We start from the raw sequence: 27,813 nt of genomic DNA on the forward strand, positions 1-27,813 counted from the left end.
TTTTCATTACAAAACACAAACACGCTGACTTTCATGTCTTCTCAGTATTTATCCAACAATTTTTAGTTTTACTTATTTTGTTTACAGAAAAAAAGTCCTATCCTGTGTTTTATACAGGCGTGAATGTTATGGCCATCACAGAAAGGATCCATACCACACCAGTCTTGACTTGTGCTAACTATGGGTCGGATCTGTATATTTACCTGTTATGGCCTTTCACCGTGAAGGTGTGTGATGAGTTACAATAGGTATTATGATGAACCTGCAGTCAGAGGTGTTTTGGTCAACAGCACCCATCCTTTGCTGGCGGGGGAGGGAGCGGTATGTCTGTATAGTCATTTGTCATCTAATGCTTGCATAAAAAGGGTGGCTTTCATTTTAGACTAGGATAGAACTTGTTCCAGAGCCTGGTCTCCTGTGCTTAGATTATTCTTCAGTTTTTTTATTTTATCTTGTGCTGATAGATTGTACAGAATAACTAGATGTATTGCTTGGGGCTGGGCAGGTATCGCTCAGGCACTTTATGAAGTTAAGATGCACAGCAAAGACTAAGGTCCAAATGCATAAAAAAATGTTTTGCGATTCCCTAATTACGAATCTTTGCGATTAGCAATTAGGGAATCACAAAACGTCATGCATGAAAGTGTGCAGTACACTTTCTGCGATTTCTAAGGGGTCGCAAATGACCTACCTCATGAATATTAATGAGGTAGGTCGCAATTTGCGGCCCCCCTAGTAATCGCGAAAATCACAGGGATGGTGACCTGCTGAGATCAGCAGACCACCATGTCTGTGATTGCTTTTAAATAAAGCAATCGTTTTTTTTGTAAAGCAGTCCGTTTTCCTTAAAGGAAAACGAGATGCTTTACAAATAGAAAAATGAAAAGTTTTCTTTACATTTTTTAAGACCACTGCCTGCTCTTAGAAATGCTTTCACAAACATTCACAAAGGGGAAGGGGTCTTTTGAGGATCTCTTCCCACTTGCGAATGTCTTACCACCTACTTGAAGTGGGTGGTAATATGTGAATGTTTTGTTACCGCATTCATAGTCACATAACATTCATGCATAATGTTAGGATTCGCTATTTGGAAGGGGCGCTCTAAACACGCCCCTTCCAAATAGTGAATCGATTTGGTAACAGGTTACCGAATCGCAAAATTGGGTTTGATGCATTGCGCAAGCATTTTTTGCAATCGCAAACGGGCCGATTCGCAGGAGAAAAATGCATAATGCATCTGGCCCTATGTCAAGTATAGAACATAAATTAGTGGTGCAAAAGTTCCCAAACTAATGAACCCTGGTGGTTGACAGGGGAAAGAAGGTCACTGCACTATGCAGACCTGATGGGAGGCTGTGGATTGTCGGCATGAATTGCCTAGCTCTGAGATGGTGGTGTCCACCCCTCAAGTATCAAAGGAGGCAATAGAACTGCTTTTGTAAGGTCCATTTATGATTTGCGCTTACGTTTTTACTTCCTGTCACCATTCAATATAGTTGTGGAAGACTCAAGTTTAACTTTGGTTTCTGTCTTTGGTTGCAACTCTCTGTAATTGAGCAGTATAAAGTAGCTGGAGGGCCTAGGAGTTTGTGGGAAACTTTGAGCCTGGATAGAGGGATGGTTGTGATGTCTTGGGTATAAATGTCGCTCCATCTAGTTATGTTTAATGCACGGAATAGGAGTCAGCTTATTGACATCCCTGCCTCAATAATAAACATGGCAGCGTGGATTGTCCTTGATAACCACCATTTTTAATGTCTACTCGCCAGTGTTTGAGAGCCGGTTTAAATTGAATAATAAAAAATACATAGCCCAAAGTAAAATTCCACAATGAAATGATACATTGTTTAAATGTAAAATCTAGTCCGACAAAAAAGGATTCGGACAAAAAATAAAAGCATAGCTAGTAATCACAAAACAGACAATAGTTGTTAAACAGTAAAGATAAAAAAATACCTTTTTAGAGCGCACTGAAAAGAGAGGATATTAATAGAAGAAGGACTTCCCACATAAAAGATTTTAATGGTGAAGAGCAGATTCTGAAACATCTTGGCTTGAAAATTCAGCTTACTGTAATATTGGGATGTCCAAATGTAAGAAGTCCTTGGTACAGTTAAAGACAGTTCTCTTTCAATTTCACTTTTTTCAGACAGACAAGGAGGCCACTTTAAGAGAAATGCATACAAATCAGTATAAAAAGCTTAAAGTAAATTACGTAGTGCAGGCAAATCACTGCAATTCAATAAAACTTGTAGTAAAGTGAAAAAGTATAAGTTTAGAAACAGCTAGAAATTCACCTAAGCTTAAAAAGCTGTTAATGCTGCAATAGTTTTAGAATGCAGCGCTGTAGCCAAATGGGACAGTTTCGAAATGAAACTCCCTCACATTATAATTCTGCACGTAGCTCGTTGGCAAGCAGTCCCTCAAAACTGAGTCGGTATGGAAAATATTATTTAATTTTATTTGAATGGACATCTTGGATTCTACAAAGGAGGCATACACTTTTTGTTATACATTACACAATGAAACTCCTTCACAATAACATTCTGCACATCGCTCATTAGCATGCAGTCCCTCCAAACTGAGACAGTATGGAAAATATAATTTCAATTTATTTAGGTTAACATCTTAGATTCCAAGAACGAGACATACGCGTTTTACTATACATTTTAAAAAATTGACAATGACTGCAAAGGAAACTTTAGTGGGGTCAGGGGGAGGATGGAAGATAGTCGTTTGCTGGGCAAGGTTTTAGACTTTCATCTGTTTTCAGGCAACTGGCCCTCTGTAGTCAAGCCCTTATTCACATGCCTGTGGGATTTGAGTACATCAAGACACCACCCTAAATAATTAACATGTACAGGGAAAGAGATGGAGAGAGTTGTACAGAAAAATAGATCAAGAGAGATATAGAAAAAAAGAGCTAATAATGAAGAGAGAGAGAGAGAGAAAAAGAGAGGAAGTGGGGTAGAAGAATCCAAATCTTTGACTATTACCAGTACTTGTGTTCCATCTTGAAATAATTACAGTGGACTACTTAAGATGTTTTCCAAGTGTCCATCTTACTTTGGACCCCTCTGTGAAGAAGAACCCTGTGTTTATGGTTATGTAACTGGATGTCCTTTCAATGGTTTCAGCTGTATTTGTCACTTTTTATCTAACTTTAATTATTTGAATTAGTTGTGGATACATATAAAATTATTGCTTTCATTACATTGCCTCTTCCCCTCTTGTTAGGGCGTAATGGTTGGTATGGGCCAGAAAGACAGCTACGTTGGTGACGAAGCCCAGAGCAAGAGAGGCATCCTTACTTTGAAATATCCTATTGAACATGGTGTTGTGAACAGCTGGGATGCTATGGAGAAGATATGGCATCATACCTTCTACAACGAGCTGAGAGTTGCCCCAGAGGATCACCCGGTCCTGCTAACAGAAGCACCAATGAATCCTAAACTAAATAGAGAAAAGATGGCACAGGTGTATTAATCCATACCCACACCTTGAGCAATCATAACTTTCGAAGAAAGTGTATCACTTCTGTACATTTTGTTACTTTTACTAATTTTTTATAATATTTTCATTTTGTTGTCTGCGTCCTGTTGAACATCTACTTTCATAGAGAGAATCACTGGTCCCACTTAAGTTCACCAAATCAAATGTGTGTTTTGAGAAGTCAGGAGCTCTTCTTAAAGAAGCTTCCAGGGAAAAGTGTGTTAGCTTTGTTGTCTGGGGCTTTGATTATTCTACCAAGGCAGATACATCCTTCAGTCTTAGTTTGTATTTCACCAAGAATACAGAATCGCTGCATAGAAACAAAGCATACTTATTAAGAATGTGGTCTGGTTGTCATGGAATCTTTTTTAATTTTATTGAGTAAACTCTTTGACACTTAGGAAAGGACATACAATACAAATGCAGTTCAGTAGTGGAATTTATAGGGTTTTATTCAGTCCCTTATTCCAGTGAAACAATGTGTTAACATTCTCCCTCACCCTCTTACTTTGCCAAATTCTACAGTGAAACTAAACGTATAGCACCTATCCTCACAAATTCCTTTGAGTAGGTTCCTTCTTTGAGTTCTGTGCAACCAAAGCCACGGTAATCAGTGACGTAAAAGAGATAATGCATGTGTCAACAACTTCCCTCCGCAAACTGCATTGACTTTCCAGGTAGAGTCCACCAAAGGATCGCAATGCTAACATCAATCAACCTATTTCTTTATTGCATGTCTTTTGAAATGCCGCTCACATAAACACAGCTGATATAAAACTTCATAAGTTTTAGATTTGAACCATGGAGTACATTTAAATGTTTTCTTTTCAACAACTGCATATTTTAGGAATCATTTTGTCACCAGATATATTTATAATTGCATGTTCTTAGGAGACCTCCTTCTTAACCATGGATATGGACAACAAACAATTCAGCGAGATAAGTAAATTGTACAGCCTATAAACAAAAATTACAAAAATGAAGATGCATCACCTATAACTCAGAGAAAGCATAATAGTTTATAAAATTCATAACGATTTCTATCACAGTCCTACTGGCATCTTACCATTTCTTAAATACAAAATGTCAGCGTAAACCTCCAGCATATTCCAAAATGGAGTTAATTCATGGTCCTGGGGCAACTGTAATTCTCAAGAAGTATTCTGTCAAATCTGTCAAAGGTAACGGGCCTGATTGGTATTTGGTGCCAGCTCTCCCTCCGTAAGGGTGGCAGATGACATTAAGTCTTCTAGCCTGATTTATTACTGCCCGCCATATCCAGAGATCACTGCCGGCCCAGTGGTGATCTCTGGAACCACAGTTACGGCGGTTCCTCTGAGGCACTGCAAGTTTGATTCGCAGCTGCCATCTTTCAAATGCCGCTACGCAAACAGAATGCTGAATAAATTATACATTCACCCCCCAGTCAAGAGATCTGGGTCAAATTCATCGTTCTTTTGCTCACCATGCCACCCCAGTTTAGACCCAGGCATATACAAATCAGTCTTGACCCTGTGCCTCGTCCAGACCGAACTGCCAAGCCAGGTCCTCCATGGACCGGAAACAAGCATCCTGGGACCAGTTTCTGAGTATTACCCTTCATCAGCCAGGCTAGCTTGAATCCAGTGGCACGGTGAGCAAGGGACCCACGTCTGGGCATACCCATCCCACGTAGGGTGAAAAGTGCTACACAAACAAATGATGGATTTAGGCCCAGATCTCTGTACTGGGGTGAATGTATGACATTGTTCTGCATTCTGTCCATCAATTGTTCTTTTTGCATTTGTTACCCCGAGCGGGACGGGTATGCCCAGACGTGGGACCTGTGCTCTCCATGCCGCTGCAGTCAAGCTATCCGGCTGATGAGGGCTGAAAGCCCGAAACTGGTCCTAGGATGCTTGTTTCCAGTCCAGGGAGGACCAGGCCTGGCAGTTTGGGCTAGACTGTTCGCATTGGGCACAGGGTCACGACTGATTTGCATATGGCTGGATTCAAACTGGAATGGCATGGTGAGCGAAAAAACAATTGATTTAGGCCCAGATCCCTGTACTGTGGTGAATGTTTGACATTGTTCTGCATTCTGTACATCAATTGTTCTTTTTGCATTTGTTACCCTGAGCGGGACGGGTATGCCCAGACATGGGTCCCATGCTCTCCGTGCCGCTGGAGTCAAGCTATCCTGGCTGATGAGGGCTGAAAGCCCAAAACCGGTCCTAGGATGCTTGTTTTCAGTCCAGGGAGGACCTGGCCTGGCAGTTCGGGCTGGACTGTTCCCATTGGGCGCAGGGTCAAGACTGATTTGCATATGGCTGGGTCCAAACTGGAATGGTATGGTGAGCAAAAAACCGATGGCTTTAGGCCCAGATCTCTGTACTGGGGTGAATGTATGACATTGTTCTGCATTCCGTCCATCAATTGGTCTTTCTTCTTTTTATCTTTCAAATGGCTGCGCACCAAACGTATTTACTGTTTCAAAAACAGACTCTGAAAGTAGGAGTTTGTTATTTAAAAACAAAAGAACTTATGACCCTCACATCCTGGGAGATTTCTTACAGAGTGTATATGTCATTTCCCATTCTTTGATATTCCACACCGCCAAGTGTTTCCGGGTGGCGACAGTCAGAAAAAAAATACATTAAATGGTTCGCACTAAATAGGTCAGGAGGCCTGATATCCTTTCTCTGACAGTCCCTTACATTAGAGCCGGTGGAACAATGGTTAGGCTGACATGGTACCCCCCCAGGTTTGTAGTGAACTACAGCCCACCAAAGTCTAAGTCGGGCCCAATGAGGGTTATGGAACCTAATTAAAATACAAATTCGGAGATCAGATTTGTACTAAAAACCAAAGCATACTCCAACATATGGAATGAGGATAACTTTACCACTATATCTCTCTTAATTACACTTAAAATATTACAAGTTTTTTTTACATAATCTAGTTTCCCACTGTCTGAACTAGAACGTTTAATTTTCAGACTGTCTGAGAAAACAATGTGGTGCAATCATAAAAGACTGTGACAATGATAGGCTTTGTGCCACATGTCTATTCTCATGACATTTTCCACATCTCTGGAATTCTGGGGCACCTTGCTAATAAATCTATTTTACCCATAATAATTAAGATGATTCTCCCTGACGTCCCATCCACATTAAGTGCCTTAAAGGATACCAACCGTGATTGATTGCAATATGACTGCATATTATTTACTCGCCAGAATCTTGCATTTATCTGTAGGATGTTTCTGGCAATGCTATAAATAGTGTTAACATTAGTTCACATAGTTAATGAAACTACAGCGTTTTCTGATGGAAAAAACAACCATTATCTGTCAACCAACATTTGCACCAGTCTTTGTTCTCTTATTGCGTTGTACAACTTTTCTTTTTCAGATCATGTTTGAGACCTTCAACACACCAGCTATGTATGTTAGCATTCAAGCTGTCCTGTCCCTGTATGCCTCTGGTCGTACCACTGGTATTGTGATGGATTCCGGTGATGGTGTCACCCACACCGTGCCCATCTATGAATGTTATGCCCTGCCTCATGCTATTCTGCGTCTTAACTTGGCTGGTCGTGACCTGACAGACTACCTCATTAAGATCCTGACTGAGAGGGGCTACAGCTTTGTTACCACAGCTGAAAGGGAAATTGTGCGTGACATTAAAGAGAAGCTCTGTTATGTTACTTTGGACTTTGATCAGGAAATGATGACTGCTGCCTCCTCGTCCTCACTAGAGAAAACATATGAGTTGCCAGATGGTCAGTTGGTCACTATTGGCAATGAAAGGTTCAGGTCCCCAGAGGCGCTTTTCCAGCCATACTTCCTGGGTGAGTCAATATCAATGCTCTTGCTATTATGTGATAATTTGGCTGCAGGATTGATTATGGAATTTCTATTCTACATTGTGGGATATTCATTAATATTCTTAAATAGTGAATATCTGTGCCTGTCTGCAGGATTCTGGGACCTTTTTATACAGTACATGGGTCTACCTGCTAGGAAGAGCATGGTGGTGACAGTGCAAAGAGTTAGGCTTCGTCATGACGGAAGGATTGAGGGTTGTTATCAGAGGATTGGTGGGAAATTAGGATGGTTGAACAGATGAACCATGTAGTGTGGAACCACAATGCCCACTGCTGATACACCTGTCTGTCTAATGGGGGATCATAGCTCAAGCACCAGACTCCAATGCACAACATGTTCATGAAAATCCAATTTCCCACCATCAACAAGAGTGACAAGTACACAATACATGATTGAGCTCTGACCTGTTGTCCTGCCTACGATCCTCAACCTGCTCACTGTGCTTCTGTCCTCTCATATGTTTGAGTCTTCATACGTTTGCTGGAAAACCTCTTTCTGGCCATCTGATTGCCTCCTTAAGCACCACTGTTAGACGTGGCACCTTTCGGCGTGTTTTCCCTGAGTTTTTGCTTTCTGACAGTTTTGACTCTGTTTTTGCTGGCATGGTGTTTCTGCGCACTTTTCTCACTGCTGATAAGTGGTAAAGTGCAAGTGCTCCTGTGGTAAATTGTGTTATGGATTGGTGTCTCCATGATTAGATATTTGATTTACTTGTTAGTCCCTAGTAAAGTGCACTGAGTGTGCCAGGCCATGTGAATTAAATGCTACTAATGGGCCTGCAGCACTAATTGTGCTACCCACGTGAGTAGCCCTGAAAAGGTAACTCAGACCCTCAATTGCAGAGTCTGTGCGCAGTTTGTAACTGCCATGTCGACTTGGCCAGTACACACGCTTACCAGTCCCTCACCTTCCCTTTTCATACATGTCAGCCACCCCTAAGGTAGACCCAAGGTACCCCTGTGGGCCGGTGCAGTGTATGTGAAAGGTAGGACATACCCTGGTGTGTGTGGCATGTCCTGATAGTGAATTACGGCCAATTTCGTTTTTCGCTATTGCAAGGCTACCTGTTCCCCATAGGACAGAATGGAGAGTTTGTTTATAACATCTTATAAACATAATTGGCCCAGGGAATTAGGTGGGAAAATAAAATTTAGTATGCCTGAACTCAGAATCGAAAGATGCATCTTTTAGTGAAGGTGATTTTTATATTCTGTGTTTGAAAATACCACTTTTAGAAAGTAGGTATTTTATTGCTCAGTCACCACCTTTGCCTCTGCTGGAATGTGGATTGCCTGTCTGGGTTTTGGATGACAGAAGGCTGTAGAGCAGGAGTGGCTCCAGATAGTCTAGGTGAGTCAGGAAAGGGCTGAATAGACCTGGACTGCAATTGGGGAAGGGGGAGGAGATTTCCTTGCACCTCAAAGGGCCTGGTCTGCCTCTGACCATGCCGTCTCCACATCCTGCCAGGAAGTCACAACAGAGATGGCAGAACTGGTTCTGGCTAGGCACAGACATTCTCTGCCTAAGAGATCAAAGGATTTTGGGATATAAATACTAGAAGACTGCCAAGAAGGAGAGCTGGAAAAGCAGTGAGGAGGAACTACCACATTGCTGTGAGGTTTGCTCTGTTGGCCTGCAGTGGCTGCTTCTGTCTTGGGCAGTGAAAGGACTGCATCGAACTTTCTGCAGTCTACTTTTTTGAGTTTCTTCAAGGGCATGAGGTAGAGCTTGCACCCTGTTAAAGAAGTCTCAGGAACAGCAAATACTTCAAGCTCTTCTGCCCTCAGCACTGGGGACTGTGTTTTTTTGTGCTGCAACAGAAGAAGAAGCAACCCGACGACGTTGACGATGCTGCTGCCGACTCCGTGTCCGGAAGGCAAAGCAGAGGGCACTGCCGTAATGCAGCACCGCGACCCTGGTCTCACCGACACCGCCTGCTGTTGCCGCAACCGAGGCGCTGCTCGCCCTGTGACCTGTAGGCACCACACTCTGCACCACCTCGCTTCACGACGACCCTTTGGTATCCCCTACAACGACGCTCCACGCTGAAATCTACACCGCTGCTTGCACTGTGGTTCTAGGGCACCGCTCATAAAGTTACATGACGCACCCCACTCATCCCGCACCACAGCCTTGGCCTACCGACACCGGGGCTATTGACTCCTGTTCGTCAGTCGACCACAGCGCATCATCAACGACAACGCCGCTGCTTGCACCGCGACCTGCCAGCACCGCGACGAGCACCGCATTCACTTCACACCATGACCCTGGTCTCACCGACTATGCCATCTGACACCGCCACCGAGCCGCTGCTCGCACCGCGACCTGAGGGCACCGCACGCAGCACTTCGCACTGCAGCACCCGACGCCTACTGACGCTAGCGCTCCTGACTTCAACAGAGAGGAGTTCGATCTGCAACACGTGTGACTTTGAGGGCCCCGACGACTCCTGCACAGACCTTGGTAACCGACGCCTGCAGACGCCGTGCTTTCGGAAGCTCAATGAAAGGTCGGTGATGCCCTGCATTCCTAAAAGGTACTGTTTGCGGGTCTTCCCGACACCGTAGCTGGCCCGCGACGCCGCGGTCAGCTAGAACTGTTTTTTTTTTTTTCACGATGCCGTGATAGCCCCTGACGGAGCTATCGACATCAAGGAACTGTTTTTCAAGCAGATTTTGATAACTGAAGATTTTTAAGTACTGTGTATTGTGGATTTTTATCGTTTTTGGTCTTGTCTTAAGTATATAAAAATATTGAATATTTTTCTAAACTGGTGTGCTGTCCTTTTGTAGTGCTTACACTGTATTACTGTTGGTTATGTGCAAATGCTTTACACACTGCCTCTAAGATAAGCCCGACTGCTCGTGCCAAGCTACCAAGGTGGTGAGCAGGGGTTATTTTAGGAGTGTAAATCCCATTTCTAACATTGGTTGTCAGCGGTGAGGATAGGACTTGTGTTTGCACTTGATTTACAGTGATTGGTGTGTACTACTACCATATCACAGACCATTACATGCCACATACTGGTTCTTTTCCTTTTTGGCCTATTTTTGAACTTGCTACTTCATTATGCCTGAATCAAGAGCACCATCTGTTGCATCCCTGGAAATTGCCTTTGAGGAGGATAAGTTGGAATCCTCCAATGTTAGGGAATTGAAATAAATTTGCAAAAACCTAACATTCCAAGTTAGAGGCCTCACGAGGAAGGAGGAGCTATAAAAGGCGCTGAGGGCCTGGGTATCAGCCAGACATGCCAGTGAGCAGTCTGGTGATCTCAGTGGAGAGGCGGAGGAGCCTATTCCTAGAGTGAATGTGCTTTTGGGAGGGGGGGAACCCTCCTGGCCAGGCAGCAGTGGCCTATCCCTAGGAGAGCTGGAGCACAGACAGGAAGCAAGGAGAGTTGCAGTAGAACTGGAGAAGCTTAGGTTAGCCATGGAGGAGAAAAGGATGATGTCAGACCATGAGTTCAGGATAAATGAGCTGGATAGAGGAGTAAAGCCAGCTCAGATGGTGGCAGCAACCCATCAAGACAGGCAGACAGGATTGTGCACACCCCTGAGAATGTAGGCAAATAATTCAAGAAGGGGGATGACATACAATGGTGGTTTCAGGGTTACGAGGAAGCGATACACATGAATGGGCTCCCTGAGGAAAATTGGGGAGCAGGATTGTAGCCTCTCTTCCCAGAAGAAGCCAGGGATACTTTAATAGCTTTGGGTAAGGGGTATCACCTCACCTATCCAAACAAGAAGGACGCCATTCTCACTAAGTATGGTCTCACTCCTGAAAAGTACAGGGATCAGTTCAGGTCCAGTAAGAAGTCCGATGCCAACACTTGGTTGGAATGTGTAGATATGTTTTGCATGTCACTGGATGGCTGGGTGAAGGGCAGTAATGTGACAGATTTTCGGGAGCTCTACAATTTGATTGCATGGGAGCACTTGTCTAGTCTATGTTTTGCAGATCTGCGCCAGCACCTAGTTGATAGTAAGCTGATTGACCCCAGGAAGCTTGCTATGAAGGCGGACCGCTGGGTGAGTACCAGGGTCCACAGGAAAGTGTATGGGGGAGACTCAGCCAAAGGTGGGCAGGATCCCCAGCTGAAAAGTGGGGGGGACAAGGGTAAAATACAGGAGTTCTCTAAAGGGCCCTAAACTATCACCCAGGGTAAAGGTTTCCATCCCCAAGGAGATAAGAAACAAGAGGTCTCGTCAGGAAAGCCTGTTGAGACCGGCCCCCACAAGTGTTTTGCATGTGACCAGGTGGGTCACATGAAGGGGGACCCCAAGTGCCTAAGGGGCACAGCCACCCACCGGTGGGCAGTCCAATGTGTTGGCTAGTGTAGTGCTTGGGGAGCAGGAGTAACCACAGGAGGGTGGGGACCCCGCAGAAATGACCCTCGTCTCACTAGGGGACAGAGAGATGGTCCCAGGAAACCCAGTGCCCCCAACACAAAGAAATACAGCACCTGGGTGACCATCAATGGGAAAAGGGTAGAGGCTCTCAGAGATACTGGAGCCAGTGTGACTTCCGTCCGGTGTCACCTGGTCTCTGAGAAGCAGGTAGTCCCTGGGGCGTTCCACCAAGTCATTGTGGTGGCGCAGGTTTCCTTCGAATGGCGGGGGTCCAAGGTCCCTTGAGGGTGGTTGTGAGCCCTTACATGCTTGTTGATTGTCTGCTAGGTAATAACCTGGAGCAGTCCTTATGGAAGGCTGTTGAGCTCAGGTCTCACTTGGAGATGCTTGGGTTGCCAGAGTGGGCATCATGTCCACTCGGTCAATGGCGGCCAGACAGGGTGATCAAGAGGACTTGGAGCCTGAAACAGTGGCCCAAGTCCCTGCCAAGAGAAAGGGCAAGGGACGTGGGAAACCGGCCCCTAACGTTCCCATGTACCGGGAGGAGGCGGACCTTGAGGGGGACGCCCCGGTGCCTACAGGGGAGCAGGTAGCTGAACTTGGGGACGTCTCTGAGCTGACCCATTGGCAGCAAGAAGAGGGTCTCACCAGGGAGGAATTCTGCAAGGAGCAGAAGGAGTGCCCTTATCTCAAGGGTCTGCGGTGGCAGACTGCAGACCAGGAAGCTGGTGATCAGTCCGGATCACATTGGATCTACTGGGAGAATGATCTCCTGTACAGTGAGCATAAGGTCGCTGAGCCTGGGTCAGCCCGTGTGCCGGTGGTACCCCAGTGCTTCAGGACCTTCCTACTGAGTCTGGCTCATGACGTGCCTTTGGCAGGACATTTGGGGCAGGACAAGACCTTTGACAGGCTTGTCACCCACTTCTTCTGGCCCCAAATGCGAAGGCAGTTGGATGTGCATTGTCGGTCTTGCCAAACTTGCCAGGCAAGTGGTAAGAGTGGGAAGAAGGTCAAAGCTCCTCTCCAACCTTTTCCAGTGGTTCGAACTCCCTTCATAAGAGTAGGGATGGACATTATGGTGCCATTGGACCCCAAGACAGCCATGGGCAACAGGTACATCCTGGTCTTGGTGGACCATGCCACCCGGTACCCAGAGGCAATCCCTCTCAGGACAACGACGGCGCCAGTGGTGGGCCGGGCGTTAATGGTGATCTTTTCCCGAGTGGGGTTCCCCAGAGAGGTGGTTTCTGACAGGGGGACCAATTTCATATCTAAGTATATGACATACCTGTGGAAGGAGTGTGATGTAACCTACAATTTCACCACCCCTTACCACCCACAATGTAACGGACTGGTGGAGAGATTCAACTAGACCTTGAAGGGCATGATTAAGGGTCTAACAGAACCCATGAGGCATAAGAGGGACGTCCTCTTGCAGTACCTTCTCTTTGCATGCAGGGAGGTACCACAGAAGTCTATTGGGTTCAGTACCTTTGAGCTTCTGTATGGTCACACTGTGAAAGTACCTCTGAGTTTGGTGAAGGAAGGCTGGGAGGCAGCTCCCAGGAAAACTCCCCAGGATGTGTTTAGTTACATGCTGGCCTTCAGAAACCAAAGTGCCTGCTTCAGAAAACTCGCTCAGGTGAACCTAGAAGCCAGCCAGGAAGAAATGAGGAAGTGGTATGACAAGAATGCCACTCAATTCCAACCACGGCAAAAAGTAAAAGTGTGGGACATGGCCCCAGTGGAACCTTGTGCCTTGCAGGACAAATGGATTGGGCCATTTGAGTTGGTGGAGCGCAAAAGTGATGTCACCTACCTGGTGGATTTGGGGGTTCCAAGGAACTCTTTGAGGGTCCTCCACGTGAAACGCCCCAAGCCCCACTTCGAGAGGTCCGAAGTGAGCATGCTCTTGGCGACAGATGATAGGGTGGAAGATGAGAGTGAACCTCTCCCTGACCTCCTGTCTACCAAAGAGCACGATGGGTCAGTGCAAGGTGTGATCCTCTCCCCAACACTGACTCCAGAGCAGCAGAGCGACTGTCACCAGTTGTTGGGACAGTTTGCCCCACTGTTCTCCCTGACCCCAGGTGTTACTCACTGCTGTACCCATGACGTGGACACCGCTGACAGCCCTCTTGTGAAGCACAAGATTTACAAGTTGACTGGCCGGGTCAAGGCCAGCATTAAAGGGTAGGTCTCTGAGATGTTGGCGTTAGGGGTGATCGAGCCTTCCAACAGTCCTTGGGCCAGCCCAGTGGTCTTGGTCCCAAAGGCTGCTGCACCCCGTGCCACTCCAGAACTGCGGTTTTGTGTGGATTACCGTGGGCTCAGTGCCGTCACCAGGACTGACGCACACCCCATCCCCAGAGCTGATGAGGTCATTGATTGGTTGGGAGCTGCCAAGTTCCTCAGCACGTTTGATTTAACGTCTGGGTACTGGTAGATTGCCTTACCCGATGGGGCCAAGGAGAGGTCGGCATTTTCAACCCCAGAAAGACATTACCAGTTCCGGGTGATGTCCTTTGGGTTGAAGAATGCCCCTGCCACCTTTCAGAGGTTGGTCAACCAGGTGTTGGCTGGGCTGGAGGATTTCAGTTCCGCCTAGCTGGATGACATCGCAGTGTTCAGTTCCAGCTGGGAGGAACACTTGCAGCACCTCGGTAAAGAGTTGAAGGCGCGACAGAGGGTAGGCCTCACGATCAAGGCCAGTAAGTGCCAGATCGGGCAGGGTTCGGTGGGGTACTTGGGACAGCAGGTAGGAAGTGGCCAGGTGGCGCCCCTACAACCCAAGATTGACACCATTCTGGCTTGGAAGCCCCCCAAGACCCAGACAGAGGTGAGGGCCTTCTTAGGACTCACCGGGTACCACAGGAGGTTTTATTAAGGGGTATGGCACCATTGTTGCCCCCTTAACAGAGCTGACTTTCAGGAAGCAGCCCAAGAAGGTGCTCTGGACTGAGTCCTGCCAGAAGGATATTGATGCCCTGAAGGCCGCCCTGTGCACGGCACCCATGCCCAAGGCCCCCGACTTCTCCAAGGAATTCATCGTGCAGACTGACGCTTCAGAGCATGGAGTGAGAGCGGTGCTCTCACACCTAAACGAAGAGGGCCTAGACCAGCCTGTATTCTTCCTTAGCCGGAGACTACTCCCCAGGAAACAGAGGTGGAGTGCCAACGAAAGGGAAGCTTTCACTGTGGTCTGGGCACTGAAGAAGCTGAGACCGTACCTGTTTGGGACTCACTTCTAGGTTCAGACAAACCACAGGCCCCTCAGATGGTTGATGCAAATGAGGGGTGAGAATCCAAAACTGCTGAGGTGGTCCATCTCCCTACAGGAAATGGACTTTACGGTGGAACACCGTCCTGGTACAGAACATGCCAATGCAGATGGTCTGTCCAGGTTCTTCCGCCTTAGTGAAGAGAACTCCAAGGAGGGTGGGTAGTTCTCCATACTTTCAGCTGGAAGGGACATGTGTTAGGTTTGGCATCTTTTGGCGTGTTTCTACTGAGTTTTTGCTTTCTGACCTCCCGGTTTTGATTCTGTTCTTGCTGGCGTAGTGTTTCTGCGCACTTTTCTCACTGCTGATCAGTGGTAAAGTGCAAGTGCTCCTGTGGTAAATTGTGTTATGGATTGGTGTCTCCATGATTGGATATTTGATTTACTTGTTAGTCCCTAGTAAAGTGCACTGAGTGTGCCAGGGCCTGTGGATCAAATGCTACTAGCGGGCCTGCACCACTGATTGTGCCACCCATGTGAGTAGCCCTGAAAAGGTAACTCAGACCCGCCATTGCGGAGTCTGAGCGCAGTTTGTTACTGCCATGTCGACTTGGCCAGGGCACACACTTGCCAGTCTCTCACCTCTCTTTTCTTACATGTCAGCCACCCCTAAGGTATGCCCAAGGTACCCCTGTCGACTGGGTGCAGTGTATGTGAAAGGTAGGACATGCCCTGGTGTGTGTGGCATGTCCTGATAGTGAATTACGGCCAATTTCAATTTATAACATCTTACAAACATAACTGGCCCGGCGAATTAGGTAGGAAAATAGAGTTTAGTATGCCTGAACTAAAGATGCATCTTTTAGGGAAGCTGATTTTTACATTCTGTGTTTGAAAATACCACTTTTAGAAAGTAGGTATTTTCTTGCTTAGTCATCCCGTGTACCTCTGTTGGAATGTGGATTGCCTATCCGGGTTTTGGATGACAAGAAGGCTGGGGAGCAGGAGTGGCTGCAGATAGTCTAGGTGGGTCAGGAAAGGGCTGAATAGACCTGGGCTGCGATTGGGGAAGGGGGAGGAGATTTCCTTGCACCTCAAAGGGCCTGGTCTGCCTCTGACCATGCTGTCTCCACGTCCTGCCAGGAAGTCACACCAGAGAAGGCAGAACTAGTTCTGGCTGGGCACAGACACTCTCTGCCTAAGAGATCAAAGGCTTTTGGGATATAAATACTGGGGCCTAGACCCCTGAACATTAGAACTCTTTTGGACCATAAAGACTGCCAAGAAGAAGAGCTGGAGAAGCTGTGAGGAGGAACTACCATATGGCTGTGTGCTTTGCTGTGTTGGCCTGCATTGGCTGCTTCTGTCTTGGGCAGTGAAAGGACTGGACTGAACTTTCTGCAATCTATTTTTGTGAGTTTCTCCAAGGGCTTGAGATAGAGCTTTCCCCCGTTCAAGAAGTCTCAGGAACAGCAAAGACTTCAAGCTCTTCCGCTCTCAGCACTGGGGACTGTGTGTTTTGTGCTGCAACAGAAGAAGAAGCAACCCAACAACGTTGCCGACGCCGCTGCCGACTCTGTGTCCTGAAGGCAGCATCGAGGGCACCGCCGCAATGCCGCACCGTGACCCTGGTCTCACCGTCGATGCCTGCTGACACTGTCACCGAGCCGCTGCTCGCACCGTGACCCGTGGGCACCGCACTCCGCACCGCCTCGCTCCACGCTGAAATCTATGCTGCTGCTTGCACTGTGGTTCAAGGGCACCGCTCGTAAAGTTACACGACGCACCGTCCGCATCCCGCACCGCAGCCTTGGCCTACCGACGCAGGCGACATCGACTCTCGTTTGTCAGCCAATGACAGTGCTACAGCAATGACAACACTGCTGCTTGCACTGCAACCTGCACCGCATACACTTCACACCGCGGCCTGGGTCTCACGGACAACGCCATCTGATGCCACCACCGAGCCGCTGCTTGCACCGTGACTTGAGGGCACTGCACAAGGCACCGCTCCACTTTGTACCGCAGCTCCCGACGCCTACTTAAGCCAGCGCTCCTGACTTCAACAGAGAAGAGTTCGATCTGCAACACGTGTGACTTCGAGGGCCCGACGACTCCTGCACCGACCTCCGGAACCGACGCCTGCAGATGCCGTGCTTTCGGAAGCTCAACGAGAGGTCGCCGACACCCTGCATTTCTAAAAGGTACTGTTTGCGGGTCTTCCCGAAACCTTAGCTGGCCTGCAACGCCACAGTCAGCCAGATCTGTTTGGATTTGTTTGTTCACGACACCGTGAAAGCCCCGGACAGAGTTTTCGACATCAAGGAACTGTTGTTCAAGCATATTTTGATAACTGAAGATTTTTAAGTACTGTATTGTGGATTTTTATTGTTTTTGGTCTTGTCTTAAGTATATAAAAATATTGGATATTTTTCTAAACTGGTGTGGTGTCCTTTTGTAGTGCTTACACTGTATTACTGTTGGTTATGTGCAAATGCTTTACACACTGCCTCTAAGATAAGCCTGTAACTCCCTTATCCTGACTAGAGTGGTGGTTTCCGCCTGGCTTTGGCATATGCCCTAGCCTACCAAAAATCCCATTTCTAACAACCACCCTCTAAAGATGAGCCTGCTACAGCTGTTCCTTCTTGCCTCTACCTACCTTTTTCAGCCTGCCGTCCTGTCTGAATTCTGCCTTACATTTGTTTCTGTCTACCTGCTACACGGGGACGCTCTTCCAACATCCCCGTACGAGCCTCTACATTCCTGCCTTATATACATCGTGTACCAATAAGTTACATCTAACTTGTTGCTTTCTGATCCTCTGTCTGATGCCACTATCTGAAATTCCCTTTGTCAACCTTTCTCTACCTTCTTCCTCGTGTTTGCTGCAGACTGCCTGCCAAACTCTGTCTTGCTGCTTCCCACTATCTCAGAGTAAAAGATGTGGAAATAGTTGCAGCTGTTGGGACCCCTGACGATGCAGACATTCCATGATGGGCACCAGTGTTACAAACCTTCCCGATCACATTTCCACACAACGTATGGCTGATGATGAAAGATGAAGGAATAGGCTCTAGGGAGTCAAGTGTAAACATGCCTTTGGGAGTACATTCTACAAGGATCCTAGCAAAGAACCACCAGGTTTATATTCTATGAATTGGCCATTCACACCATCACAATCCCATTGCTACTTTCCACCAACGTTCCACCAACCAATTTACAAATATCTGCACCTTACATAACACAATCTCACCTCTCCTAGCACAGAGGTATGGTTCAATCTGCACCTTGCACATGCCTAGATTCACAGCGCCTGATGAAGGGCTCTGCTCTTGTGTTTTTGCATGTGATTGAAACAGCTACCCACCTAATAAAGGGATACTCCTAATATTCTACATTTAGAATTGCTTCTGCTTACAGGTTGTCAGGACTATTTGAGTCCACAAGGGATGGAGCCAAAGCACTCCAATTACTACATGATGAATCCAATTAATGTGTTACTTTTATTTGAAAACTAACACAAATTATACCATAATTTCTATGGTTCAAAATAAAAGTGAGTTGGGATCTTTATAAGACATCCTGACAGCATGGAAGACATCTGAAGTAGGCCAATTAATTGAAATTAGTTTATTTTGTACATGATCAAACTCTCTGAAAGTAGAAAGTAAAACAAATTAAAAGCAATTTTGGTAGTTTGTGTGCATCAGTGAATTATAAACTGCAGGGCATATTGCTGGGAAAGAGAAATTATTTTAAATTGTAAAAAATGGTAGGATGACCGGTTGAGTTCAATCACAGCTTGACAATACTAAAAGAAGGTACATCCTATGCTCTCTTCACTGGCTCCCATTGCTCAAATAAATAAATATAAGTCCCTGTGCATTGCCCAAAGAGTCCTTCATGTGAAATATCCTCCCATCCTTCAACAGCTTATTACCCCATATGTTCCCAAAAGCTTTAATGTGACTAAGCTCGGGAGCGATCTCCCCTTGGCCATCAGGACTTTAGACACTGAACTAAATTTTCCGAAAGCCCTCTGAGGCGACTGTTGTTCTTGCTGTGCATTCTCTACTTACTAGCGCTGGGAGTCCGTTGGGTCGTGACACATGTGAAACGCCGAAGAGTGGCATTCCCTACTAACTGCGACACACAGAACTGGCAGTACGAATACGTGACACACAAACAGCCTCTCTGCACATAGGTGACACACCAACAATCCATGAACAAATCATAAAATTGTTTGCACTACATGTCGCTCTCACACTTGGCTGAGAGATGTGCCTGTACAGATGAGTGACATGCACTCAGGGAATGTTTTTTTGGAATCCCTTTATTTGCACATGCTGTGCTTGTGGTCATTTTGTACTGTCCCATGATTGCTAAGGACTGCCACAATGTGACATGCTCATGTGAAGAAATTTTCAATGATGATGTTCCTACGGGCTATTCCTGCTGCGGCTGCAGTGGGGTGTGGTCCACCTGCCTCATCTTCATCATCATCATCATCATCCTCCGGTGCATCTGGCACTCGTATCCATGGGGCATTGCTGCGTACACAAATGTTGTGCAACACATAACATACAACGATCATCTTGCACACGATGTCTGGGCTGTACAAGAGCCTTACACCTGTGACGTCCAGGCACCTGAAACGTGGCTTCAACATGCCAAATGTGCGTTCCACGATGCCTCTGATGCGTATGTGGGCCGTATTGTACTGCCTCTGGGCCTGTGTGTTCGGGGCTCTGAGGGGTGTCATCATCCAAGCGCAGAGTGCATATCCTTGGACACCTATGACAGTGCAGAGAGACATGTGTCAATAGTTGGTTCTGAATGATGTGTAGGTAGGCTCACTGGTTCATTGGTGTGTGATGTGTGACTTTGTGATTTATGGATGACATGTACTGCTTGTTGCAAATGAGCGGCATCAACGTGTATTATGTAGCCTCACTGCTGCTCCTCCCTCCCCCCGAAACCATTCACTAGTGTGCGGAGTGCCGTTGCATCACTTGCACCCCTACGGCACACCATTGTCATGCCTGTCTGCGTATGTCCACAAGGCTGACAACAACACAGTGATGTTGTGCGCTGAAGGTGGCCGGCCACGTGTGTGTAGGCCTATGGTAAGGACAGGGCGGACACAGATGTGGAGTCTATGCCTGGCTGAACTCGCCATGCGGTTGAGCGTATACCTCTGGCTCATGCCGCGGAAATAGCCACACACAACAGTTGGAATGTCTGATCCCTGACCCCGAGCGGCCTTGAGCACCCTCATGTACCCCTCAGCCGAGCCCTCACTCTGGGGACATGCTACAGAGCAACATTGTATATTGCGTGACGGGTGGCGCTGACAGTACACCAGAGACACACGCATTAGTAACTTCCTTGGCAAGGCCTAAACTCAACCACGCCCAGTCACGTGTTGAATGACCCTACGCGGTACTGCTGTATGTCGGGCCACTCCCTTACGCTCACATGGGGGTCCGACACAGCTACATGTCCCAGGTCTAGCCCACTGCCTGAGGTGACAAGGTTGCACACGCTGTACACAGCACAATGTGGTATGGCCCGGGGCCCTCATGCATACATAATGACCACACAGACATACTGAGATAATTTGTGGAACTGGCTACGGGCACGTGCGCCCGGCACCATTTATTACCAGGGTCACACGTCCAGTGACGCCTGTGCTGGATGGATGTTGGATAGTGTGAGCCACCCCCCAGGGGTTGTTTGGTGCTGGCAACAACTACAACAGTGATTCGACAATCAGAAGTTCAAAGTTCAAACAGCAAGGGTCCATGACTTGAGCTGCACAGAATTAGTGGCCCCGGATGCACTGCTGCTGGCACAGGAACACCCGCAAAGGAACGGTGACTTGCAGTGAACTGAGTTAAGGTCACGAGAGCTGAGCGGATCCTCATTGATGTCCAAGGAGAATGTCGCGGAGTGTTACGGGGGACAGTGGAAGGTGTCCATCCAGGGCATGATGCAGAAGGCAGAAGCATGCAGAAACAGGCAATATGGAGGAGTTGAATGCTACAGTCTCCTATTAACCACCATGTCAGTATCAGCTACATGATGATGAAGACAACCCCCAGGCCATAGACTCAGATGCCACTAAAGTTCAACCAGAGAGTGTCCATGACTCCCGTGGCACGGAGTCCGTGGCACCAGAGCTGAAAGGGGATGCAGTCTGCGATGAGGCTTTACAATGATATGAACTCTGCCATGAGGAAATCAAGACTCAGTTCCAATTGTGTGTCCTACTCGACTGCAGTGTATGCCGGAGGCAGTGGTCAGCAGTGGCCCACAGCCACGTGTAGTCTGCTTGCGATGCACAGTCAGTGGCACCAGTGCAGTTGTAGGTAGTATTCGATCACCTCCGGAATGGAGATCCTTTTGTCCTCCGGACTGAACCACTTCTTCCTCTTACTCCTCTCCTGCACAGAGTTGGTGGCACCACATCGAAGGGAGTATAGTGACATACAATCAGCCATTAAATATGTACTCTGCCATTGTGTAATCAAGACTCAGTTCCAAATGTGTGACCTACTTGTCCGCTGTGTATGCCAGGGGAGTACGTTAACGTGAAAGGAGTCCTGTGGGCCTTGCTCGCGGAGGCCGTGATGGTATGAGGAGGCTGCCAAGGTCACGGGCCTCGGGCTTGGAGCTTGCACGGGCACGTGGTGGGCCCTCTTGGAGACACACCGGTGTCAGCAGGTGAGCCGTGAGGCCTGGACGCCCTCTGGGTGGGCAGGACGAGGTCTGTGACCTGCGGCCTGGGGTGCAGCAGGCGCACAGGATCGCAGGCACCACTGCTCACGGCATTGGCCTCGTGGTGGGGTGAGAGACGCCGCCCTGGCAGACACGTTGGCCATTCTGGAAGAGAACCACACCCAGGGCTATGTGGGTTCTTTTTCACACCCCTCCGCCAGCTTGGCATACGCCGGGCCAGCCCACTCCGCATACGCTTACAAGGGGAACGTAACAAGCTACATTTCCGAGATCTTCCCCACTGGCTGGGGTGATATGGTTGCTTCCACTGTCCACAACACTACCACCACCAGCAGTATATATCGACATGGATATGTCTGTGGTCTGCATACTGAGGTCCGTCCAACACATCAATGCCACATTTGGCTTTGTATGCATTCTCATTCATGGGTGACTTGTCTCCTACGCACATGCCTGGTTCCCACCTCTCCCCACATTCTGCTATTGTGTGGCTGAGGTGCCATGCCGTTGATGGCTCATGTACGTGGCTAGCCCAGGTTGCCGCAGTACGTTGTGCAGTCGTGTATGGTGGGTGGGCATGTTGTCTGGCATGTTGTATGTGAATATGTGCAATTATCCAATTGGAATGTGGAATAAAGCACTCCTGGAGTATACTTTGTAGCTGATTTTAATCATAGTTCAACTGAGTGATTGGTGCAGGGTTGGTAACCCTTCTGAACTCAAGGGTATATATTGATTAGCGAAGCGGTATTTCCCTTAGGAGTAACGTCCCCAACCTTGCACTCGTAAGAGGATTTCAATAAAGTTTTTCACAATGTTATTCAATATGTTCTTTTCTTTATTTGGTAATTTTCAACAATGATAATCACATATTCAATGTTTCCATTATTTTGAATTAGTTTCGTACTATTGATGTCATAGTATCGATGTGTGCCCAATGCATTTCGGGCATTGCCCTTCTTCAGGGGACTTTTTTCTGAAAGTACAAGGGTAACAGAAAATCTCTAAATACTCTAAATTATTGTCAGCATGTCAAACATTTAGTAAACAGAAAATGCGAAAACAGAAAAAGCGTGAACAGAAAAAACTGTCTTTGATTCCAGTTGCTAGTTTGTATCAACTTCTATGAGGGTTTCAGTTAACGGTAGATATTTATACATTACCAATTGTCTATGAAGTGAATTCTAAAGCAAATGATTATAAACAAAGTGCACGCTTAAAAATGTGTTAGAAAAAACACGGTGTTTGAAGAAATTGGGTTTAAAGAAATTGTGCTCGAGAACACGCACCATATGTACTGGCTGTCTCTTACGAGGCAAGATTCCACCATTTAAAGGAATACTATTGTGTTGTATTTCTGGCTTGTTGGACGGTATTCACATTTAAAGTGGTGATCGAACGGTGTGCTAGAGCAAGACATTATTAAGTGGTTTAAAAGTGCTCACGTGAGTAAAAAAAGGATAAGAGTACCTGGCTAATGGCCATCATCCTGATAAATCGATAACGTTCGTGTTTCACCAGAATGGTATTCACAATCGTGTTAGGATTTATCCTGTGAGCAAACCATGATGTAAGTTAATTTGAGTTTGCAATAACGGATCGTGAACTAAACTTTAATGCGTGACTGGCTGTTGAAAGCTGAAAGTCTCTTACCTTAAAATTTGCTCGTGTTGTGTGTGTGGCGAAAGTAAAGACCGAAATGTGAAGACGTCGGTAACCATGGAATCGTTATAGACACTGACGTTAAAGTCAGGTGTTCATGGATAGTGTAGAAATACTGTTGTTAAGAAAGAAATGCTACTGGGTCGTAGTGCTATTGACGGGAAGCATACTAAATGTGGGTGTAGTCCACTGTGTGAATGTGTAATAACGTGGGTGAAAGTGAAAAAACATGTAATAGCGCCGGTAAAAATAAAAACATGAATAACGGTAATATCGTGGGTTCCTGCATGTGGAATAATGGGTAACATAATAGGGTGACAATCGTGATTCAACAAAGTTGACAGTACTACACTGTGTTGCCTCCTGTTAAAATGATAAACAAATAAACAATTATTGGAACAGGGTGACCATTTAAATCATTCATGGCCGTCAGGATCCTGGACGTGAGATGAATTTCTTATAGTAAGATGAACAGTCAATAGTTGATTATTGTAACCGTACATGTTCATAAGAAGCATCTGAGTTCTAAACGTTCGTTCATTCCTTTTGGTTGTAATGTTGATAGATGGTTTATCCAGAAAATTTCTCTGCGTAAAAGATGTTGTTGATTGTCTTTACCTGGTAATGTCGGTACTTTTTCTAGAATGCAAAAGCGTAACTGACTTGGATTGTGATGAAACTGATTGAAGTGTGCCGCAACTGTTGATTTGGCGTTGTTTAGTCGGATGTTGCTTTTGTGTTCAATTATTCTTGTTTTTAATTTCCTTTGTGTTTGTCCCACGTATGCAATGCCACACGGGCATTTTAACATGTAAATTAGATTACTGCTGTCACAGGTCCCTGTTACTTTAAGTTTTATGGTGGTGCCTTTTGTAGGATGTGATATCTCATTACCTTTGATTATTGCGTTACAATTTCCGCAGTTATGACATGGCAATGTTCCCCCATATGTTTTTTTGGATGTAGACGTGTCTTCTTTTTCCTTTAGTAGTTCTTTAATGTTTTTGGTGCGTTGGTACGAGAATCTGGGGTTTGATGAAAAGATTCCCCTGAAATCATCCTCTAGTGTTAATAAAGACCAGTGTTTAAGAATGGACTTTTTGATTTTGTGACTCCTGCTGGAATATTTAGACACAAAGACAGATCTCTGTTCGTCGCTTGTGGGTTTGGGTGATAGTAATTCGTTTCTTCCCAGTTTTTGGGCTCTTTTTGTGGCATCCATTAAGGTGGTTTCAGGATATCCTCTTGTTTTGAATTTTTTGAGGGTGAGTGCTTTGTGTTGATCGTAAATTTCTTCAGTAGACGCAATTCTTTTGATTCGAAGTAGTTGTGAAAATGGTAAATTAGTTTTGAGAGATGGTTGGTGAAAGCTATGAAAATGTAAAAGATTGTTCCTGTCTGTGGGTTTGCTGTAAATGCTGGTTTGTAATGTACCTCTGTCATTGATTACTAAAACGTCCAGAAAGGGTATTTCGTGTTTGCTTTTGTTGGATGTAAATGAGATTCTGTCATTAACTTGATTCAACTGTTGGATGGCAATGTTTAATGCGTTCTCAGATCCTTTCCATAGAATGAAATTGTCATCTATGTATCGTTTGTACAATATCAGATTCTGCTGCCATTCAGATTCTTGTAGTATATGGTCTATGCTCCGAAGCAAGGCGAAGCACTTGCATTACTTAACACTTCATTTCAGGGTCTGTTCAGACAGACAGCCCCATTTCGGAAGCACCCCTTCCTTTCAAGATTTTCTAAAATTAATTTTTGAAACAGATTTCTAAAAAATAGAGTGCCTTTCTTCCAATTACACAAACTAGTTCAAATCTTTACATGAAGAGATTGGCGTAGCTGGGTGCGGCACAATTTCCCATGGATGTACCTGATGATTGTACAAAAAACTGATTGTTCCATTGGAAATAACTGTGGAACAGGGTGAAATGTAGTAACTCCATCAGGAATACTTTTAGGTCGTCATCTTTGTTGCTGTGTACCAGGAAGCTTTCTACAGCCGTCATTCCCAGATCGTGTGGAATTGAGGTGTATAATAATTTGACATCAATAGTACACATGATCATGTCTTCAAAAAATTGGGTTTTATGATTTTCCAAGATGTTAATGAAATGGGTGGTGTCCTTTATGTACGTGGTCATATTGCTGACAATGGACTGTAGATGCCTGTCAATGAACTTGCCGATGGGTTTGTGTATTGAATTGATTGTTGATACTATTGGTCGAAATGGTGGTCGAGTAGCGTGCTTATGGATTTTTGGGATCATGTAAATGTACGGGATAGCTGGGTTTGTTTTGATTAGGTATTCTTTTTCTTTGTTGCCAATAGTTCCTTTGTCAACTGCGGTATTGATGATCCGGGTCAAAATTTTCACAAATTCGTTAGTAGGATCCGAATTTAGTTTCATATATGTTTCTGTGTCGTTAACATGTTCATTAACATTTGATGTATAGAAGTCCGTATCCATGATTATCAGAGCTCCACCTTTATCTGCTTGTCGTATGGTGATGAGTTTGTTAGAAGCGAGTTGTTTCAATGCTTGTTTTTCTTTTTGCGTCATGTTTGTACTCTTAGGTCTGGGTTGTTTGAAAATTTGATCCATATCTTTGAGTACTACTTTTTCAAAGGCATCAAGGACTTTGTGGCTCACTGGTGGTATGTATTTACTTTTATTTCTCAATCCCATGAGGGTGTCTTGTCTGGTATCTTCTTTTGTTTCTATAACATTAGAAAAGAAGTGTCGAAGTCGCAAAGATCGTAAGAATTTGAATACACTTATTTGAGTTTCTAGAATGTTAGAGTGATAGGTAGGGACGAATGAAGTACCTTTTTGTAATGTGTTTTTTTTTAATTCCGTTATACTTTGTTTTGAGATGTTGATGACTAGGGTTTCTGGCTTCTCGTGTTCTTGGCGATCTGATCTGTGTGTATCTTTCTTTTTGTTCCCGGTCCTCCTGGATCGTCTTGTTGTCTTAGGCTTGATTCTAAAAAAGAGGTAGTAGGAATTGATGTTTGTGGTTGAGAATTTCCTGACGTGGAGGGATGTGATTGTTCTGTTCTTTCGTTGTTGCCAGGGGTAGGTCTGCGCCTTCTATATTGGGAGTCGTCGGACGATGTTTCTTCGGAGGATCTTTCTGATGTTGTTTTCTGTTGTCTACGTCGTGCGTATATATCGGCCCAGTTGTAGACCTCTCCCAATCTGTAATCCGTTGTATCCCTTTTAAACTTTCTAATTTTTCGATCATTTATTTCTTTTGTGTAATTGTCCAATTGTTGGTTGATGTCTTTCAGTACTTCATCCCATTCGTCTTTAGTTAAGTTAGTACTTAATTCTTGTTTTAGTTGGTTGACCTCTTTGTTTAACTCATCAATTAGTTTTGCCTATTCCTCGATTATTAATAAAATTAGATCTAATGGGCATTTGTTGAGTATAGCGAACCACTTTTCAGTGAACCTTGTGTTGTTTTTGCAGAGGGTTGATTTGAGAGATATCCTTAATCCACGAGGGATGCGTTGTACCTTATGATATTTGATTAGCGTACTTGCGTGTAACCGTTGGATGACTATACCTTTTGACATGTATAATAATTGCTTGATATTTGACTGGGTTGATCTCGTGCTGGCACTTGTACTTTCAGATTCTTGAATTAGAGAATAAATGCGGTGATTGTCTTTTTCCGTGAATACGAAAGTTTCTGCCCTTTGATCAGTGTTGTGTGATATGTCATCAAATTGCATTTTTGCGTGCTTGATTTTGTTATGGGTGCGTATTCCACCGTTGTTCAGGAAGAGTATAATGCAATTATCCAATTGGAATGTGGAATAAAGCACTCCTGGAGTATACTTTGTAGCTGATTTTAATCGTAGTTCAACTGAGTGATTGGTGCAGGGTTGGTAACCCTTCGGGTGGGAATGTTGTCTGGCATGTTGTATGTGAGTTTGTAACATGTGCTTTCCCAGAGTTGTGAGTTGCATGATTGTGGAGTTGCGGTGTGTGGTGTGTTAATTTGGTACTTACCAACGAGCACTGCATTTCCGTATGAGCCATCCTGGAAGCGTCGGTTGATGATGGACTGTCGGAAGATGTATGAATCATGCACACTGCCTGGGTAGTTGGCGACGACATTGGTGAAAAGTCCCCGGTGGTCCGCTATGGCCTGCACATTGATGGAATGCGTGTGCTTCGTGTTGTGGTAATTGTGTGCAGTGGTGGCAGGGGGCACGAGGAGTACATGTGTGCAGTCGATTGCCCCAACACGTGCGGGAATGCAGCTATGGCTTAGAACCCTTGCTTGGTCTCCAGCTGTTCCTAGGCAGTGTGTGGGAAGTATAGGTACTGGGGTACCAAGCTGATGATGGCATCCAGGACAGGTGTGAGGAACTTGGATAGGGTTGGCTGTGAGACTTCTCCGACTCTGGCGGTTGTTGATTGGAATGTCCCAGAGGCCACCAGGTGCAG

General features: G+C 45.7%; 1 protein-coding gene across 1 annotated transcript in view; it reads left to right on the plus strand.

The window, feature by feature from the left end:
- The window catches only part of LOC146796534 (actin, cytoplasmic 1-like), a 57,290-nt gene that overhangs the window by 14,574 nt on the left and 14,903 nt on the right, over positions 1-27,813 (plus strand). The window contains exons 3-4 of the mRNA XM_085629155.1: positions 3,238-3,477; positions 6,885-7,323. Of these exons, the coding sequence (XP_085485281.1) occupies positions 3,238-3,477; positions 6,885-7,323 (679 nt within the window). The remainder of the gene's footprint in view (positions 1-3,237; positions 3,478-6,884; positions 7,324-27,813) is intronic.

The sequence above is a fragment of the Triturus cristatus genome, chromosome 10 (genome assembly GCF_964204655.1).
Source record: "Triturus cristatus chromosome 10, aTriCri1.1, whole genome shotgun sequence".
Lineage (NCBI taxonomy): Eukaryota > Metazoa > Chordata > Amphibia > Caudata > Salamandridae > Triturus > Triturus cristatus.